Source organism: Narcine bancroftii, chromosome 12 (assembly GCF_036971445.1).
Source record: "Narcine bancroftii isolate sNarBan1 chromosome 12, sNarBan1.hap1, whole genome shotgun sequence".
Lineage (NCBI taxonomy): Eukaryota > Metazoa > Chordata > Chondrichthyes > Torpediniformes > Narcinidae > Narcine > Narcine bancroftii.
The window spans coordinates 9,888,117-9,907,598 of NC_091480.1; the positions used below are offsets into that span (position 1 = coordinate 9,888,117).

Consider the following 19,482-nt stretch of genomic DNA (forward strand, 5'->3'; position numbering starts at 1 on the left):
ATAGAACGAAGACCATCATCCTCAACCACAAGGGATTGCCACAACCAGATGGTGATGCAACCATCAGAATAGATAAGCACAAGGCTCAGTATGGTGATGGTAGGCTGAATGGCCTCGTCTCTGTGAGGTACTTTATGACTAATGGCTATAAAGGGTTTTTTGATGATCTGGGGATGTAAGAGGTTTAAGAATTGCCTTTCTCTCTCTGCCTTTGGTGAGGTCAGTGTTAAAAGATAATGATCACATTTTTATGGCAAATTGTCCTGGCTCAAAAGGAAAACAAAGCATTTCAATTGGATATCGAATTGGAATTACCAAAGCTGGTTGCCATGGAAACACCCTATTGTGTTCCACTGCAACACTATTTGTGGCCTAGCAAATGAAGGTACAACATGCTCAGGGTGTGGACAACACTTTTTCAGCTGGTGCGTGTGGGGGGTGGGGGGGGGGCGGTGGGGGAGAATTCTCCCTTCGAGCCTGGTTGAGGGAGGAAGGGGGTTGACGATAAAGTGAAGAGCCTGGATCAGTTCCCAAGAGGCACAGGACACCCTGGACGTTCTGGCCCGACACAATTTTCAGGCGGATAACTGAATGCTATTCTCTATCATGTCAGTCATATAATGAACAAAGAGCTCTGTAATTTAATTCAAGGTCATTGACTAAAAGGCACAAGAGGCCTCGAAATTGAAATTTAGATAACTAACATTTGACTCTTACCTTGAACTTAAAGACTGGTGTTTCTGAGGAATCATTGAAAAAAGAGAGTTCTTTCTTCCAAAATGCGTCATTGGAAATGGAGGGAAGAGTGACTTTTAAATCTGTCATACCTTCCATGATGACATAGCCACAGAGTTTTTTGCAGCCAGAGGAATACTTTAAATTGTTGTCACGTGGGAAGTCACACCAATAGCCTGAGGAAATTTGGCACGTTACCAGAATCCCTTAACATCCTCTCCAGGTGGACCACTGAAGCATCCTGTCGGGGTGCACTGCTGGAACTGCTCTGCCCAAGACTGGAAGAAACTGCAGAGAGTTGTGCATCCATCTCACACACATCTCCCTCCTCTTCCACGATCTTATTGAGTACTGCAGCAAGCCGGAAGAGATAACTTGCCTATATCTGCGTCTATTTTACTTTATGCTCTCATGTTCTTACTCGAACATGCAGGAAGTTAGGTTCTGAGAGAACAGCACAATCAAGTTCATCACTTCTCAGGTTTCTGGCTCAAGCTTGGGGATAAATGAAATGAGATCCTCCTTTGTGGCAGAGGACACAAGGACTTTCCCAATTTCCCACTCATTTTGTAATTTGTTTTGATGTCTCACCTCCAGCCTTTTAATTGTCCCTTTCAGCTACAATTGAAGCACCCTGAATCATATGATTTTTCTTTTTGTGAGAGTTCGTTTTCTAGCTATCGCTCTCCTCTGATACTAAGCAAGACGAAACCCAAATATCTTGTGCTGAATCGGGCTTTAAGTTAAAACATCCGTGCTTTAATTATTTTAAGGCAGCAATATCAGAATGGAAGCTTCCTGTTTGTGGGAATTTGCTGTGCATAAATTGGCAACATTTGGGGTGGCATGGTTAGAGTAGAGGTTAGTGCGATGTTAATACAGCACCAGTGACCTGGCTTCCATTAGAATCTGGTGCTGTCTGTAAAGAAGTTGCATGTTTTCCCCGTGGGTTTTCTCCAGGTGCTCCAGTTTCCTTCCCACCTTCAAAAACGTATGGGGTTGGAAGTTAATTTGGGAGTAAATGGCAGGAATCAGCTTCTACCATCAATAAAATTTTAAATTCTACATGATTCTAACAGGAATAGTCCCTTACAGGCTGCAGAAGTCAGTGGTTCTGAAAACATGCACAAGTCAATGGCCAGCAGGGAAAGGTTACTTTAGCATATGTAACCAGGTTAAAGGTAGATTTGCATTTCTCAGTCTTTTTTTTTTTAAACACCATGTCCAAAGCATTTCAGTTCTGGCCACTGTTGTTATGTTTAATTTTAAATTTAAGAAGGCATATAGATAGCATGGTAACAGGCCCTTCTATCCCATGAGCCCGTGCCGCCCAGATACACCAATTAACCTACAATCCCTGTACAATTTGAAGCGTGGAGGAAACTGGAGCGCCTGTCAGAAACCCAGGCAGACACTCCTTACAGTCAGTATCGGATTCGAACGTGGGTCGCTGGTGCAGTAATAGTGTTGCGCTAACTGCCACGCAAATGTGCCTCCCAAAATGTGCCAATTTATGCACAGTGAACTCCCGCAAACAGGAACCCAGCGATAAACTCGATGGGATGTTGAGTGCAAAGTATATATTGGCCAGAACACCAGAGCTTGGGTTTGGGTTAGATCTCCTTCAATGTAAACCCCTTGAGATTGGTAACATCCACCTGAGGTGGCAGACAGAATCTCAAATTAGCATCTTGATCAAGATGGCAGTATCCTCTGCACTGCAGCATCTCCCACAGTGCAGCCGTGACCTTGGTGGTCAGGTTGCTGAGGTTAGATTGGAACCTATTGACTAGAAGGCAAGAAAACAGCTAGACAACTATTCATCTGAGGAGTACATGGCACAGCAACTTATTTTAGACTCGAAAACAAATCAATCAACTATGACATGCTACAAGAGGGACGGGGGTCCAACCACCCAATCCCACTACCGTTGGCTCTATACATATTTTAAATGGCCCGTTTAAAGGAGCCTATGGTGGTTTATTTTAAAATCCCATGACCGTGGGATCTGTCTTAAAATGGCGGCACCTGTGCTCGGCAGTGGCCACGAGGCACCAGAAAACAAGAAGACAACCCCCACCCCACCCCACCGTTTGAGAAGGGGAAGCAGAGGAGAGTGACCCTTGGCAGTGGATCAGTGAGGGGCTCTGAGGGTGAAGAACACACAGGAGGTAGGCTGTTGATGACTCAAGGCGAGAAACCCATGCGGTCAAAGGACTCACACCGACCGGGCTGTGAATGGCTGGAAACCGACTGTTGCTGGAATCTTCCTGATTGTGTCAGAGGTGTGCATCTGGAACCTGGGCTGCCGATGGTTCGGACCGAAGTCTGTGCGGCTGCAGAGGCTGTGGCGGAGAAGCTATGTACATTCAGTGGCCCTGGAAGGACTCTCTTTTGCATCTCTTCCTCTTACTGTAAGGCGCGCTGGGCAATTTTTCCTGATAGCAGATCTTATCTGCCTTATGGTAGACTAAACACTTTTTCCTGTTTCATTACATGAAAAAAAAGGTTCATTACAACCAAAATACAAACTAGGAGCTGGAGCGGACCACTGAAACCTGCACTGCCATTCAATATAAGTGCTGCAGATCTGATTGTAACCTTAATTCAATGTTCTTGTCCACCCGCTGTAACCAATTACAGCGCACCCTCTCCCCTGTTTATCGGAAATGTATTGACGTCTGCCTTAAAAAAAACTTTCAAAGTTGCCAATTTCTCTGTCACATGTTGGACCACAATAAACCGTCATTTATCATTTGTCGTGCTGGAATGACATGAGCCTGTGAAAGATGTAAATCTTGCTGTCATCATGCTCTGGGTGAAGCATGAGGGTTTCTTGATTTTGCCAAAGTTTGGATTTTCCAAAAGACTTACAGCTTGACTTTGCTGTGATTGATGAATAGTTTGGGCAGCCTGGTTTTGGTGACTGGTCACCCAGTGACAGGAACGATGTCATTAAGCTGGTGCAATAGGAACATTCAAAAGAGTCTGAGAAAGGCACGGTTAGCGTAGGGGCAGCGCGGTTAGCGTAGGGGCAGCGCGGTTAGCGTAGGGGCAGCGCGGTTAGCGTAGGGGCAGCACGGTTTGCGTAGGGGCAGCGCGGTTAGCGTAGGGGCAGCGCGGTTAGCGTAGGGGCAGCGCGGTTAGCGTAGGGGCAGCGCGGTTAGCGTAGGGGCAGCGCGGTTAGCGTAGGGGCAGCGCGGTTAGCATAGGGGCAGCGCGGTAAGCATAGGGGCAGCGCGGTTAGCGTAGGGGCAGCGCGGTTAGCGTAGGGGCAGCGCGGTTAGCGTAGGGGGTTAGTGCTAAGTTTCATGTTCAAATCCAGTGCTGGCTGTAAGAAGTTTGTACATTCTCCCCGTGACTGTGTGGGTTTCCTCCGGGTGCTCTGGTTTCTGTAGGTTCATTGGTGGCACAAGCTCGTGGGCTGGAAGGACCTATTACCGAGCTGTATATCTAAATTTTAAAAAAATATATGTAAGAGAAAGAGGGTTATGGGTGTGAGTTAGGGAAAATTTGGTTGTTGTGGAGTAGATTTACATAGGTCGGCACAACATTGTGAGCTGCAGCCCCATTCTGTGCTGGAATATTCTGTTATGTTCTATTTTCTAAGTTGGGAAGGATGCAGAAAAGGATATTAGCAGGATTGGAGGGCTTGAGCTAGAAGACATTTGAACAGGAGTATGGTTAGGTTCAGAGGGATTGGACTAAATGCAGGCAAATGGTACTAGCTCAGGTAGACAAACTTGGGTCTGCATGTATGAATTGGGCTGAAGGGCATCTTCTTTTCATGCTGTGTAATTCTTTGAGTCGATATTAAATATTCTATTTGTTCAATCTATCTTGTCCAACTTGACTTCAAATGCACAGGCACTTCTCCATCTAACATAAATCGACTCACTGCTAAATTTATGAATCACTCAGCGTTAGCACTCAATTTCAAAAAACCTCCCAAAATTGAAATGACAATGAGAGCCACTTAGCTTTGTGCATTGCTTTTCACAGAGCGAAAACTCCAAAGTGCCTTGCAGAAGCATGAGCAAAAAAAAAACTGACAGAGAGCCAAATAGGTATTTAAAAGTTCAAAGATTCAGCTTTTAAGTAGCACCTTAAAGGAGAGGGGGCAGAAGAGTCTTTGGTGTTAGCATGAATGTGTCTAAATTTTTTTTAAATGATTAAAGATGTAGTGCATTTTGTGCACCAAACATAAATAACTGCAGATTCTGCAAAACCTGAAATAAAATCAAATTCTCCAAAACACTCATTGGGTGATGAAATGTCACTGATTTGTAACATGAACTCTCTTTCTCTCTCCACTACCCGACCTGCTGAGCGTTTCTGGCATTTTCTGTCTTGTGCATTCCGTTACGTGTGTTAGGGTCTAGGAGGAAAAGTTCTTTTCCTCTGTCATCATTAAAAATGGAGCTAGAAACAACAGCAGCGTTTCTTCAACACTGGATTCCCGTGCACTTTTATTGTTTCTAAACTATGTTCGCCCCAGAGCGCAGATGGAGCCTCAGTTTGATTTCTTACCGAAAGTCCAGCACATCCAACCATGCTAAGCTCCCTTAGTACTGCTCTGCTGAATCAACCATGGGTTTTGGCCTCAAGCCTTCAGATGGGACTTAAACCATCGAAATGGACTTGAACCAACGAAATAAGAGTGTTCACCAGACTTGTACAAAGTATTTATCAATATATCTTGCTGAGCCTGTATGCCTACTGTAAGACCTTCTCACCCAGATCTGTACGTTCTCCCCGTGTCTGCGTGGGTTTCTTCCGGGTGCTCTAGTTTCCTTCCACCCTCCAAAATGTATGGGGGTTGTAGGCAATTGGGGTATTTGGTCAGGCTAGAAGGGCTTGCTACCATTCTGTGTGTCTAAGCTTAAACATTTAAAATTTAAGTGGAAGTGGAAGAAATATCTGTAGTCCCTACTATTCAAATTGGTGATTCCAGTCTACAATCTCCTTATGGTCTTTTGTTAGAATCATTGCTTCTCAGACTCACTGAACTTGTTCCTCACATAACTCTTAGCAGGAAAAGTCCATTCAGCCCATTGTGACCACTAGAAGACTGACCATTTACCTCACAGTCATTTCCCTGCAAAAAAAAACCCATCCCTTTTAATCTCCAAAAAAAAACCAAAGATTCAACTCCAGCTGGAGTATACTCAGTGACCATTGCTCTTTTGCGCAGGGAATTCGAAAGATACACCATCCCCAGGCTCAAATGGGCAACACGGTTAGCGTAGCAGTTAATGCAATGCTGTTACAATGCCAGTGACCCAAGTTTGAATTCAGCGCTCTCCACAAGGAGTTTGTACGTTCTCCCCGTGTCTGTGTGGGTTTCCTCTGGGGGCTCCAGTTTCATCCCACCCTACAAAGTGTACAGGGGTTGTAACTTAATTGGGTGGCATGGGCTCATGGACTGGAGATGCCTGTTGTCGTGCTCCATATCTAAATTTAAGAAATATCTTACTTTCTTGGACTTGGATTGCTGACCACTTATTGTGATGCTGTGACACCTGGCTCTGACACCTCAGCCTTAAGAAACATCTGCCCTGTAAAAGTCTATAAATATTATGATATATTTCAATGTGACCACCTCTCTTTCTCCTGAAATCATAGTACATAGGCATAGTCTATTTAATCTCTGCTCAGATGACAGACACACCATTTCTGAGATACGATGATCCTTCATTGCATCCCCTCCATTTCAAGTCCTCAGGTAGAGAGTTAAACCATTCTTGGTACTATCTCACTGCCCAGCACACCTTGCTCAATGCACATCAACAACAACAAAAACTTGCATTTGTATCGCCTCTTGACATGGATCAACAGCTCACATTGCTGAAGGGGAACATCATCCAACACAATCGACACCCTGCCGCATTTAGAAAGCAAGGACAAGAGTGTTAAAATTGAGCTCATGAGTAAATGGGATGGTGTAGATTAGAAAAAGTGCAATGATTTCCACTCAGCTTTCTCCCAAGATGTGCTGGATGATGGGAGTGAATGGAAAAGACATGATCTGGAGTTATGCAAGGACAGGCTGAGAGTTTTGGATACACTGAGGCAGGTGTCAGTGAAAGCTGGAAGTGTCTCAATGGATTAACAGCTCATTCAGTTTATGTGGAATCTCTCCAGCTCGTGCAGAAGCAACCAGTCGAAAATTGCATCAGTTAATCACTCTGAATTTGGAATTGAATGAGGCTTGTGTTATCACTTGAACAACTACCAACTGGATTGTAATTAACAAAAAAAATTCAAATTTTATTTTGTTAAGTTCATTGCATTGCATTTTTTAAATTGTTCCTCGCAAATATAAATGAATTAATTTTCTATTATGCAAAAATTCTTGATGAAAATCCATTGAAGTGCCAGTTCAAGCCCACTGGAGATTTATCCCAAGCCCTCTCCTTTCTTGTTTTTAGTTATTCCTTTCTCAGGATGCAGATATCTCGTTCAAGACCCAACATTAACTACCCTTCAGAAGTTGGCGGTGAGTTAATCGTTAAAGTCTTTCAGGTGAAGGTGCCTCAACAGTACAGGATTTACACCTGGAACTTCCAACTCAACTCTCTCCTCCATCCACTTCATGGCCATGTTTCTAAGCCAGTGGTTCTCAACCTTTCTCGGTCTAAGGCCCACCTGGCTTCCGGCCATGGCCCACTAGTGGCAATGACTGAGCAATATTTTCAAGTCAAAGGCAGCTCTGTAAGAAACACATCTTTATCTAATTTAAAGAATTTTATTTAACATTTTTAAAGAACAAAAACACTTCAAGCATACACGGAATATAAAAACTCCCTATCAAAACCAAAGCTCAAGCCACTTTAATGGGACCCCTGTTCCTGATCTTTCTTCCCACATCCTTGGTCTGATAGGAATAGTGACTGAGTCCTGAGCGCCAAGCTGCTTGTATTGAGTGACAACCAGGTGACCTCATTGACCTCAGTGACAGATTGCTCACCACCCCACCCTATGTCACCCAGGAGGACTGAGACATGATCTCAGAGGGTTGGGAAATCTCCCGAGGCCCACCTGGAGATGCGCTGTGCCAACCAGCGGGCCCTGGCTCACTGGTTGGGAAGCACTGTTCAAAACTGAATTGGTGTGAGACTTGGAGGTGGTTCACACACACCTTTGAACTTCTGTGCAGAAAGGTCATAGACTTATAAACTGCCATTGGAGTCACCTAGATGACTAACAGCAATACAAGGTTGCAATTGGTGCATACTGCAGGCACAGAGGAGGTAAGAGTTCCTTTCGGCTGATTAATGGCGTTACAATCACAATTAATTGATCCATTTGCCCTTAGCATCAATTCACCAATCCATTTTATTACCTCTGTTTTCCTTCGAAAGCAGAAATCTATTTGCCACATTTATGCCTCTAATAAAAACCAATTTTTAGGGTAAAATTTAGGGGGTCAACTATTACACGCTTTTGACCACAGTAAGTGCCTGTGTTGTTCAAGACACAAGGAGCTCAGATGGGCAGTTGGGTAGCCTGGGGCCCGGGTAGTAAGTCTGCAGTTGGGGCATCAGGAGCTCAGATGGGCCAAGGTGAGAGTCCATGGATGAGGTGTCAGGAGCTTCAGAGGGCAGGCAGCCTGGGGCCATATATGTATGTATGTATGTATATATATATAAGGCTCAACTTTTACAAGCGATAGATGCAAAATACCAGATTTAGGGGCCAGAAATAGAGGGGTTGACTTTTACATGGTATCGACAAATATATGCACATATGTGGTAGTGAACAATAATTGACCTGTGTATCGCTAACCTTATGAAAGCCAAATCCATATGCATTGTTATTTATAATGCAGCTGAGATTTGAGGCATTTAAAGGGCACCTCAATCGGTAAATGATGGAGAGAGAAATAGGAGCCAATATTGAAAGGATGCAATGGAAAGGAAGGGGTGGGCGATAGAAATCTTGTGAGGAACATTACCCCAGCATGTAGAATCTGCTGTAAGTTGACCAAAGCAAAATAACATACTTCAGAGAGCGATGAATTGCATCCTGAAAAGTAATGGCCTTGTTGATAGCACATTCATATGATCAGAAACATTTATGGGATGATCGACACACTATCTACTCCTCTATTTCATGCTAATTAATTACATGTATTTCAGGATTCCTGTCCCATAGAAAGGCAAGTGATTTACCTGTTACATTTAAAGTAATTGACATGACTTCCCAATCCCTCCTTGCAAGGAGACAGTCCAGATCTACTGCACTCCTTTGAATTTCTTCGGCACCGACATACTGACCATAATAGAGCTAAGTACTTTGGAATTAGAATTATTCTCATGATTTGTTGTCTTGCAGCAGCAGTATTGTGCAGAGCAAGGTGCAAGATCACCATAAATTGCCATTTCAGAAATACGAGATTTAAAACACTAAATCACGAGTGGGGAAAAAAACAAGAGAAAAGTGTCCATAGGCTCATAAGTCCATAAGTATTTGCATATGATTCAAAATGTTTTACAGCCCAATGAAGCTCAGCAGCCTATTTGTGCACGGTGAGCTCTCACAAACAAGCACATAATAGTCCAGATAATCTGCTTTGGTGCTGGGACTCCAGGACTAACTCTCGCACTCTGCCTCAAATTAGTACCCTGGGACTAAAGGCAGCAAGGGACTCAGTTCAGTAGATCTCAAGGGGACCTTTTTCAGTGAGAGAGTCGCCTAAAGGAATTATGACACCAAAGGAGTATATTCCGCCCATCCAGCCCCTACTTGGCTAATAAAACAGGAGTCCTGGTTTCAGTATCAACAATAACTCTTTCTTTCATCTATCTCCTCAATTGAGAGGCTGTTACTCTAACCATTAGAGGAACCACAGAGGCATAAGCTATCAATTTTCAAAAGCAACTTTAAAAAATGTTTTAGTTCAGTATAACATGAAACAAGGAGTGGGAAACTAACCTGATGATGTCAATATGTCCATTCTTAGCAGCCAGGTGCAGAGGGCTGGTGCCATTGGGATCTGTGATGTCTCCAGGCTTCGCTTCAAGCAGGGCAGCACACATATTACTGCTGAGAAGTAACTGTACCACCTATGTGGGATATCCAAAATATCCAATTAGTGGTGAAATTAAAAGAGGCAAGGCAGTGATCTAAAGCAGGTACAACTTGCATTTTTATTTTATAGTTAATATCATCAACTCATTAAGACTCCTGAGACAGCACTTTCCAAACTCATTGCCTTACCAGGTTGAAAGGCAAAGGCATTAAAAACACGGGAACACCATTACTTGGAAATTGGTCTCCAAGCCACACATCAGATTTCAGATTTATTGTCAGAGTACACACATGACATCACATACAGCCCTGAGATTCTCTTTCCTGTGGGCGAGGCAGAACTCATTTTCATATTTCTTTAACTATGTAGAAAAAAATGAGTTAGTTGTGAATTTCCTACTTACTGCTGCTTGTACAGAATGAAACTCCAGACTTCCATCTCTAGACTGCTGAGTTGAAGTGAATTAAAACCACCCTATGTCACAAGTTCATTAAAAAAATTCAAATCCCATGGATCACTTGATCTCTATTACCCAATCCGCTTCCTGCTGATCTGGGCTTTTCAAATCCAACTGCCTGAGTCACCTGACTCCAATTGCCAGGTGCCGCCTTATTCCTGCTGAAGTCTGCTACAACTACTTCGCATAACTTGAAGTAAAAAAATAAAGAAATTGTAAAAATAAATTAATTCACGTTGTTGCTGAATCACAATGGAATTTAGAAATGTTATTCTTGGGGAATGATATTCCAGATACATAGAACAAAAGTTAAAGTATATTACAATCAAAGGATCCTTGAGCCTTGAGGTAATGCAACAACTTGTGGTTTGAAACTTACCCCAACTCTGCCAAATTCGCAGGCCAGGTCCAAGGGCGTCTTTCCAGCGATATCGACGATGCAAGGGTTTGACTGATGTTGCAACAGCATCTCAGACTAACACAAGAGAAGAGAAAATGTGTACTTAGCCAGATGCCTCATTCCACTAACAAAACCTAAGGAGGAAAAGCATCTGTGGAACTACAGAGAGTTTCAGAGCCCTGTAGTTGAAGTAATGGTGGAAAGAGAAGAGGCCCCAAGAAATTATCTCTCATAAGGACATTAGAAATAAGAGCAGAAGTTGGCCATTCGCCCCATCGAGCCTGCTCCACCATTCAATGAGATTGTGGCTGATCTGATGATCGGCTCATCTCCACCTACCTGCCTTTTCTCCATATCTCTTAATTCCCCTACTATATAAAAATCTGTCCAATCTTGTCTTAAATATATTTACTGAAGTCACCTCCACTGCTCCAAAGGGCAGTGAATTGAATAGATTCTCTACCCTCTGGGAAAAGCAGTTCCTCCTCATCTCCATCCTAAATCTACTACTCTGAATCTTGAGGCTATGCCCCCTGGTTTTAGTCTCCCCCACCAATGGAAACAGCTTACGTACCTTGTGAAGTGTTGATTCATTTAGAAGGACAGCTTGGAGCTGCAAATGGTGGAGAGGGAGGAGGTGAAGTCAGAGATAGTGTCATGCTGCTTTTAAACCATTAGAGACCTTGCCATCACGCTCCACCCTGTACCTTATTGATGGTGGCTGGGCTTTGGTGAGGCAGAACTTGCCTGGAGTAGGTCAGCTAGTGTTTAAGTGAATAATTCAATTCAGTTTCAAGGCAATGTTGACCCTCAGAATGACAGATGGTTTTCAAGGGGAATTTCAATGTTAAACGGACTTGGTATGGCTCCTATGAAATGTGAATGGCTTCCTGATGCAACCCTCTCAAAAATTGCATCACCTCTTGATTTGCACTTTTCTAGAGATTTGAGTCCCCGCTATAGCTTTACCTTGGGCTATCAATCTCATCGGATGGATCTTTGTGCAGATACAGATGCAAAAAAAAAACCCTTAAGGTACACCAGAAACCTCTGTTATTGATCCCTTAAATGTCAAGATGTATCTCATCAAACCTGTAAGCTGTTGTTAGGAAGGGACTTAGAAATGAAGATTTCTTGGACTTTTCATCATAATTGCTTCTCCAGTGACTTTTTATCCTTCACGTGCAGAAAGATCAGAAGCCTTCACACAAGAATGGGTTCAGTCTAACAAGGAGTGGAATGCAGCAACACAGGGCTGGGGCTCTGTGTGAGCAGAACTAGACAGTGGTCCTGATACTGAGACTGTTCCATCTGCAAGTTCACAGGAGTAATTACCACCACATCAAAACCTTTCACATTCAGCAGAAGGCTCTGCAATCTGACAACAGAATTCTTCCCGTCAACATCTTTCTGGCTTCCTTACTATTCCTTGTCAACATATAGCAGTTGTGATGGGAATTTACTTTAGGATTTGGAAGACTCTAGACTCAGAGTGAAAATCAGTGCATAATTTGCATTGGTGTACAAGTTGCTTCTTCCTTTAATTTTCAGAAAATACATTTTCTAGATTTAAAATATCTTTTGCTTTAAGATGAAGATTATTTATTTTTAAAAAATCATATTTATTTCAATGTATTCTGCTTATGCTTTAGACAATCATTGCTTTAAATAAGGTAGGGTAAAAGATGAACTAATGTGAAAATACAGCCATTAACATGTGTTTTGTAAATGAAAGTTAAATCCTACCAAGCCTAAATATATTTGATCAACAGACCAGAGTATAAGTTGTACAGGTGTACAAGTCACTGAGCACCCTTTATAGCTTCTTCCAAATGAAAAACAGCAAATCAATCTTTACACATTTTATGTCTCTTTTCCCAGAGATCTTTGTTTCAAAGTTTCTACCTGATAATAGTTTCTATGGCTGCTGAGATACAGCTGTACATTTTGGCATTTAAGTGAATTGTAGGATCAACTGTTTCTGGTTTACCTTTGGTTTTTATCTGTCTGGATCTGTGCAGTGATCCACCTACAGTGAGGTGAGAGCCAAAGATAAAGCTCTCATTGTAAAGGTAGAATGTACACACACATCACTTCAAGCAGGTCCTTCTTTACTGCAGACTGTGTATGGCTGAAGAAACATGGTCCATTACATGGAATCAAAAATATCCCGGGGCTAAGGAACGGAGGATGAAGCTCTAGGCTTTGTTAGTGTGGAAAAACTTATCATGGTCAGGCCACTTCAGGGCCAGGCACCACTTCACAAACTAAACCATTGACATTTCATGATATTTTGAAAATGGCTCTGGACCGGAGGCAAACCCTCTTGATTTAGCCTTGCCTTGCATATTGTGAAATGATAGGAATAATTTTCACGTCATTCTTCAGCCACTTTGGAAAGCAAAAACTCCCAGTAAATAAAGACCAGGCAGGTCAAGAGATTCCTAAAAAGGGAACCCGTCCCATTTAATGTCAAATGCTTTCCCTTCTTTTTATTTGATTACTTTTCACTGCCAAGGCCAATGTTTATTACCAATCTTTCTCTGCTCTGAATGGCATGGCCATGTCAAAGGTTAATCACATTTGGAGGATAGGTTTGATCAGGTTTATAAATGGAGCTTTATAAAATCATAAGGTAAATAATTAGAGTGCTTTTCCCAGGGGAGGGGAGTCTAAAACTAGCAGGCATAGATTTAAGGTGAGAAGGGAAAGTAAGGTAGAAAAGGAAAGATGGCAGTGCTTGGGCTTGGCAGTGGCCACAAGGGGTGCAGACTCCGGGGGAAGCAGCAGACCAGGACAGGGCACCAGAAACATGGAGAACAATCCCCCCCCCCCCCAACCCTGTTGAGAAGGAGAGGCAAAGGAGACAACCCAATAGGACGGTGACTACGGTGGTGGACCAGCGAGGGGCTCAGCAGCTGAGAGACCCACACAGGCTGTGGGCTGCTGGAGACTGGCTCATGGGACCAGGTATCAGAGCTGAGATTCAAGAGGGTGCTGAGGGCAAGAAGGGCCCCTGAGGGACCTCAGGCGCTGAAGGCTTCCTGATCGTGTCATTGGTTTGGACCTGGAGTTCAAGTGCCGATGGATTGAACAGCTGCAGAGGCTGTGGAGAGCTGGAGGCGAATCCACAGACACTCAGTGACATTCAGAGACTCTCTTTTGCTTCATTTCCTCTCTTATTGTAAGGGGCGTTGGGTGACACTAGCGGTGATTCTTTGTCTGCCTTATGGGAGGCAGAAGGCAATTTTGTTTAACATTCATATTTTGAACTATTAAATGAAAATAACGGAATCTTGGATCTTGAATTTAAAAGGGACCCGAGGTGGTAGAGATGAAACAATTGTAAAATTTAGAAGACATTTAGAGGGATCGACAGATATTAAAAGTTTAGAGGGACATTGGCTGAACACAGGCAGATGGCTCTAGCCTGGTTAGACAACTAGGCTGGCGAAGACAATTTCGGCTAAAGGGCTAGTTTCCATGTTGTAAATGACATGACCTTCCTCTGGATGCAGACTCACATAAAGGCCATAGGTAGATTTATAGCGTCACAGAGACCTATGACACTGAGGCAGGTTCTTCGGCCCAGCACATCCATGCTGACCGTTTTGTCCATCAATCTCACTTGCCCGTTATTTCCACAACTGTTCCTGAATTAGTTGCCTCAGTGTTCTTTGAATTGTTTGCCCAGTGAATTTCTTGTTAATTTCGACAACAGCTTGATTTCCAAAGCAGTACTTTTCTTTTTCATGCATAAATGTAATTCCCTCAATAAAGTTACTGTTGAAACTGCTTCCACGGCTGTTTAGACACAACACAATAACTTCACTGTTGCAAAAACATATTTTTCTCTTCTGCCTCGGGTTCATCTACCAATTATCTTCAACTGCAAGGCAAAGTGGGGATAATTCATCACTTTGTACATTGAATTGGAGTCTTTACAAGGTTACAGACATACACAAAGCGTAATGGTTGTGCCTGTGGGTTGTCGCTTCCCCAGAGAGCAACATTTAACCCAATAAATCAGTCAGGTGCAAGTATAATTTAATCATCCTTCCTTCTCAGTCCAGAGAAGAGCAACAAAAAAAAAACTTTCACCAGGAAGTTCCCTCCTCACCACTTCGTAGTGTCCATGTTGAGCGGCAAGATGCAGCGGGATCTGCCCTTCCTCCGATTGTGAGTTGACGCTTGAAGCTGCCTTCAGAAGCATTTTCATGGGCTCTGCTTTTCCCTGCCACGCTGCATAGTGTAACGGCCTCATTGCTGCAACAGGAGACCAGAAAGATCACAGGGGTAGGACCCAACCATTGTTTGTTGGCTCCCTCAAACCCAATTCTGTCATACAATAAGTTCACAGCTGATCTGACCATGACCCCAACTCTACTTTCCTCATAATCCTCGACACCCCTGTTCAAAAATAACAGTTCAAGTTTATTATCATCTGAATGCAAAAGTACACCTGATGAAACAGTGTTCTCTGGTCCTCAGTGCAAAATGCAGACACACAACCAGACATAATGAATATATATACAGACAAACAATACATACGCAGGACATATATCTGTGTGTGTGTGTGTGTGTGTGTGTGTGTGTGTGTGTGTGTGTGTGTGTGTGTGTGTGTGTGTGTGTGTGTGTGTGTGTGTGTGTGTGTGTGTGTGTGTGTGTGTGAATATAAATAAACAAATCTTTTTAGTAAATATTAGACTCTCGGATGGTTAGTGCGAATGGTTCAACCCTGGCCCACACTGGTTTTGAATAGCTTCTTCCCACAGTTTGATGAACAATATCCTGCAACCAAGTAAATATTTATGTATATTTATTTTAAATTATATCTTTATGTATGTATATGGTTATTAGGTGCTGTGCTTTGTATGTGTGTGGTCAAGAGAAATGCTGTTTCATCTGGTTGTATATGTACAGTCAGATGATAAGAAACTTGAACTTGGTTCTATGACTAGCTGTATAGGTTTATACAGTAAATAACTCTAAAGATTCATTTGTGAAGAAATTCCTCTCCATCTCCATCTTAAATAAGCAACCCTTAAATGAAACTACATTAAGTTTTCTGTTTGGAAAAACTATTTGAAAAACTCCAGAAGAACTATTTGCTAAGCATCTGAGCACCTGAAAAGCCTCCTCAGAAACTTTCATGTTGATACACCGTCAATACTGAGGTTGTGAAGCTGATAGGCCTTTATTAACTACAGATTGGAACAGCCGTCAACCTCATTGACTGATCGAGGCAGAGTGAAATGGGGAGCACGCAAAGAGCTATGGGTAGGGTCGGTCTCGGGAGGCGTGTCCAGCCAGCAGCAGCCAATCATAGCACAACAGTGGTTTACCACACGTTAAATATGATCAGCTCATACTTCTAAATCTAGTCGGTTTTGGTCTAACTAGCTCAATCATGCCTCATCAGATGACCCTTCATTTTCAAATAAGTAAATCTTTTGTGTGCTGTTTTCTCCTTTGAACTACATCCTTATCTAAAAAGGCCAAAGCTGTGCTCCATGTGTGTTCTGCACTCCTGCAGCAAGACACCCCACTCTAAAGATGAAGGGCGTCATGGTTAATGTAGAGGATGGCACGGATAGCATAGCTGTAAGCGCAACACTATTACAACGCCAGCGACCTGGGTTCAAATCCGGCACTTCGGGTCAGGAGTTTGTACGTTCTCCCCGTGTCTGCATGGGTTTCTGCCAGTTGCTCTGGTCTTCTCCCATCCTTCAAAACATACGGGGTATTTCTGGGTTCCTCCCACCTTCCAAAGACGTATGGGGTTGGTAGGTTAATTGGTGTACTTGGAGGGGAATGGGCTCAAGGGCCGGATGAGTTTCTTACTGTGCTGTATGTCTCACAATTTAAAAATTTAGACATTCCAATTACTTGCAGGACTTGCCATCTGGTTAGAGAGGGTGGGGAAGATTAAATAAAGGTGAGATTAATACGGATAACACAACTCAAGGGCTAATTTTTTTCAGCTCTGGACAAGTAAGCTTTTTTTTTAAAAACATAAATCACATTGGTCAACGTTCCTTGAACTTTGGACAGACTTGGGTTGTTTTCTCAGGAGCATAGAAGGCTGAGTGGTGACCTGACAAAGCTGTTATAAAATCAGGAGATGCATTGTTAGGGTGCACAGTCCGAATCTTTTCCCCAGGGCAAAATTGTTGCACATGAGAGTGCATGCGTTTAAGGTAGATGAGTGGGGCAAGTATTTGACACAAAGAGTGGTGGGGGCCTTGAATGGGCTGCCAGGAGTAATGGTGGAAGCTGATACAATAGTGGCATTTAAGAGGGCCCATAAATACAAAGAGGCTGGAGGGATATCTATTGATTGCAAGCAACCGATTTTTAGTTTGATTTGTGCATCATGTCAGTGCAGGCACCTTAACCAAGTCTTAAAGACTAACCAATCCATTTCTAAATTTTTCAGACAAAGGATGTGGACCTCACAACCAGGCCTCACACTTGCTGGATCATTTCAGAGCCACACTGGCAAGTTTGAAGCGTTTGTATAGGTTAGGTTGAGTAGGAATGGTACATTCCCTGAATCACATCAGCTGGTTAAGCTTCTAGTGGCTTATTATAACTGAATGACTTGCTCGGCCACTTCAGAGGGCGATTCAGAGACAATCACATTGCTTTCGGTCTGGAGTGGCATGCAGGCCAGACTAAGTAATGTTTGGTAGATTTATTCCTCTTCAGGATGTTAGTGAAACAGATCGATTTTTACACCAATCAAATATGGGTTTCATGATCAGTTAGATTTAGACATACATTCAGCGCAGTAACGGGCCGTTTTGGCTTATGAGCCTGTGCCACCTAATTACACCCAATTGACCAATAACCCCGGGTGGGAGGATCCCCAGAGGAAATCCACACAGACACGGGAAGAATGTACAAACTCCTTACAGACAGTGCGGGATTCGAACCCCAGTTGATAATTGATACACTAACCATGCACCCTACCATCATTAGATTATTTCATTCCGGATCTCTAATTTGAATTGATCACCATTTATTGTGGTGGGATTTGAACAGAACTTTGCCCAGGTTATCTAGAATATAAATTCAGGTATAATATCACCATTCTTTTGCCTCTCCCCATTGTCTCGACACGAATTATGCTTCTCACTTTTCACACAATGGCAAATTATATGTGAAGAAAATTGGACTCCTTGGTTTATTAAAAACATATTTTAAATGGTGCTGCTTTGAGGGACTGGTAATGCAGAATTGGAATAAAATTCTGCAAGGTAAGTAAAATGGAATCTAAAATTGGAAATAATCAAATCTAATTTCAGAGATCTTATAATGTGCATTAGACCTTAGCATTTCAACACAGTGACTTGGGAAATTTATTAAGGCATTTTTTCAAACAAGTGAATCATGTCCCCTTCTGAATAATCAATGATCTTTAAATTGCCCCCCTTCTGTAACTTCATGTGAAATGAAAATTTGATGAAAATGTATTGAGAATTTAAGGTCAGCAGATATTATCAGAATTTACACTTGAAAATTTCTATCAGCCATTCTCAACCCTTTCTTCAGCTATGACCCCCTTGTAGGATTTTTTGGGATGTTACTTTTTGTGATTTTATTTAATATCGAATTTAGATCTTCCCAAAATTCTTTCACTTTCTCACATGCCCAAATAGCATGTACTGTTGTTCCCATTTGCTTCTTGCAGCGAAAACATCTATCTGATAATGTTGGATCCCATTTATTTAACTTTTGGGGCATGGTATATACCCTGTGTAACCAATTATACTGTATCATGCATAACCTTGTGTTTATTATATTCTTCATAGTTTCAGAGGATAACTTTTCCCATGCACCTTTAACCCATAACCTCTGGTTTGTACCTTACCAACCCTCAGTGGAAAAAGTCTACCTACATTTACTCCAACTATCCCTTCATAATTATGTACACCTCTTTCTTGAATAAAGGCTTACTATCATTTGCCTGAGACTTACGTGCATACTACAAACACTGCCTTGCTCATGTCACTGACTCAATCTTCCTTGCAAAGATTCCAAAGTTCTTGCACCATGCAGTGTGTCACTGGCCCAGGAATTCAGTAACTTGACTTATGTCTGCCCCGAGAGAAGGGAGAAGCCAGGCAACAGCAGACTAATTAATCACCTTTGTTGTCCTTGATATCGACCGTGGCCTGAGATTCGATCAACAGGGAGATGAGCTCACTGTTCCCATTGAGGGCAGCATGGTGCAGAGCAGAGAACCTGTGGGAACAAAGAGCAACAAAGATATCAAATGTTCTAGTGGCCAGGAAGGCAATTCCCGTAACTCCATGGATTGTCCACCTCCAGCTTTCAGCGCCTCTCTTGGTTCCTTTGAGAACATGGACTGAGCTACCAAGTGAAACATGAATGTTTGCTGATGCTAAGATTGTAGTAAAAGCACACAGTAAATGCTGGAGGAACTCAGCCTATCTCACAGCATCCATAGGAGGCAAAGATATTTTACTGATGATTTGAGCCTGAGCCCTTTTCAAGATATATCTTTACCTCCTGTGGATGCTGAAAGACTGGCTGAGTTTCTCCAGGATTTATTGCCTTTTTACGGACTGACGTACACAAACCATGAGCCTCAGGTTTTGTTCCATCACCAAATTCCCTGGTAACTGGTGCTTCAACTCCATCTCTGCTGAGGTGAGGATCAGGGCACGGACTGGTGGAAAGTCAGCCAGACACTAGAAATGTGCCTGGTTTCTCACCACCAAGCTTTCAGAGGCAGGCAAGATCTCAGCTGTGAAGTGTGCCAAGGTGGAACGGTCAGTCATGTTGGAATAAATGTGGATAAATGTGAGGTTATCCACTTTGGTAATA

At 42.8% G+C, this 19,482-nt stretch overlaps 1 protein-coding gene and 1 long non-coding RNA gene across 12 annotated transcripts in view; one reads left to right on the forward strand and one right to left on the reverse strand.

Annotated features, from left to right (window-relative positions):
* The window catches only part of caskin1 (CASK interacting protein 1), a 444,274-nt gene that overhangs the window by 107,374 nt on the left and 317,418 nt on the right, over window positions 1–19,482 (reverse strand). For all 11 annotated transcript variants that reach the window (XM_069907320.1, XM_069907330.1, XM_069907325.1 and 8 more), the window contains exons 3-6: window positions 18,779–18,876; window positions 14,747–14,892; window positions 10,606–10,701; window positions 9,673–9,803 (exon numbers count right to left, since the gene is read on the reverse strand). In XM_069907320.1, coding sequence (XP_069763421.1) covers window positions 9,673–9,803; window positions 10,606–10,701; window positions 14,747–14,892; window positions 18,779–18,876 — 471 coding nt within the window. The remainder of the gene's footprint in view (window positions 1–9,672; window positions 9,804–10,605; window positions 10,702–14,746; window positions 14,893–18,778; window positions 18,877–19,482) is intronic.
* Window positions 352–9,854, forward strand: LOC138747766 (uncharacterized). Its single transcript, XR_011347648.1, has 3 exons — window positions 352–385; window positions 7,167–7,234; window positions 9,701–9,854. It is a non-coding gene; the product is annotated as an uncharacterized lncRNA (long non-coding RNA).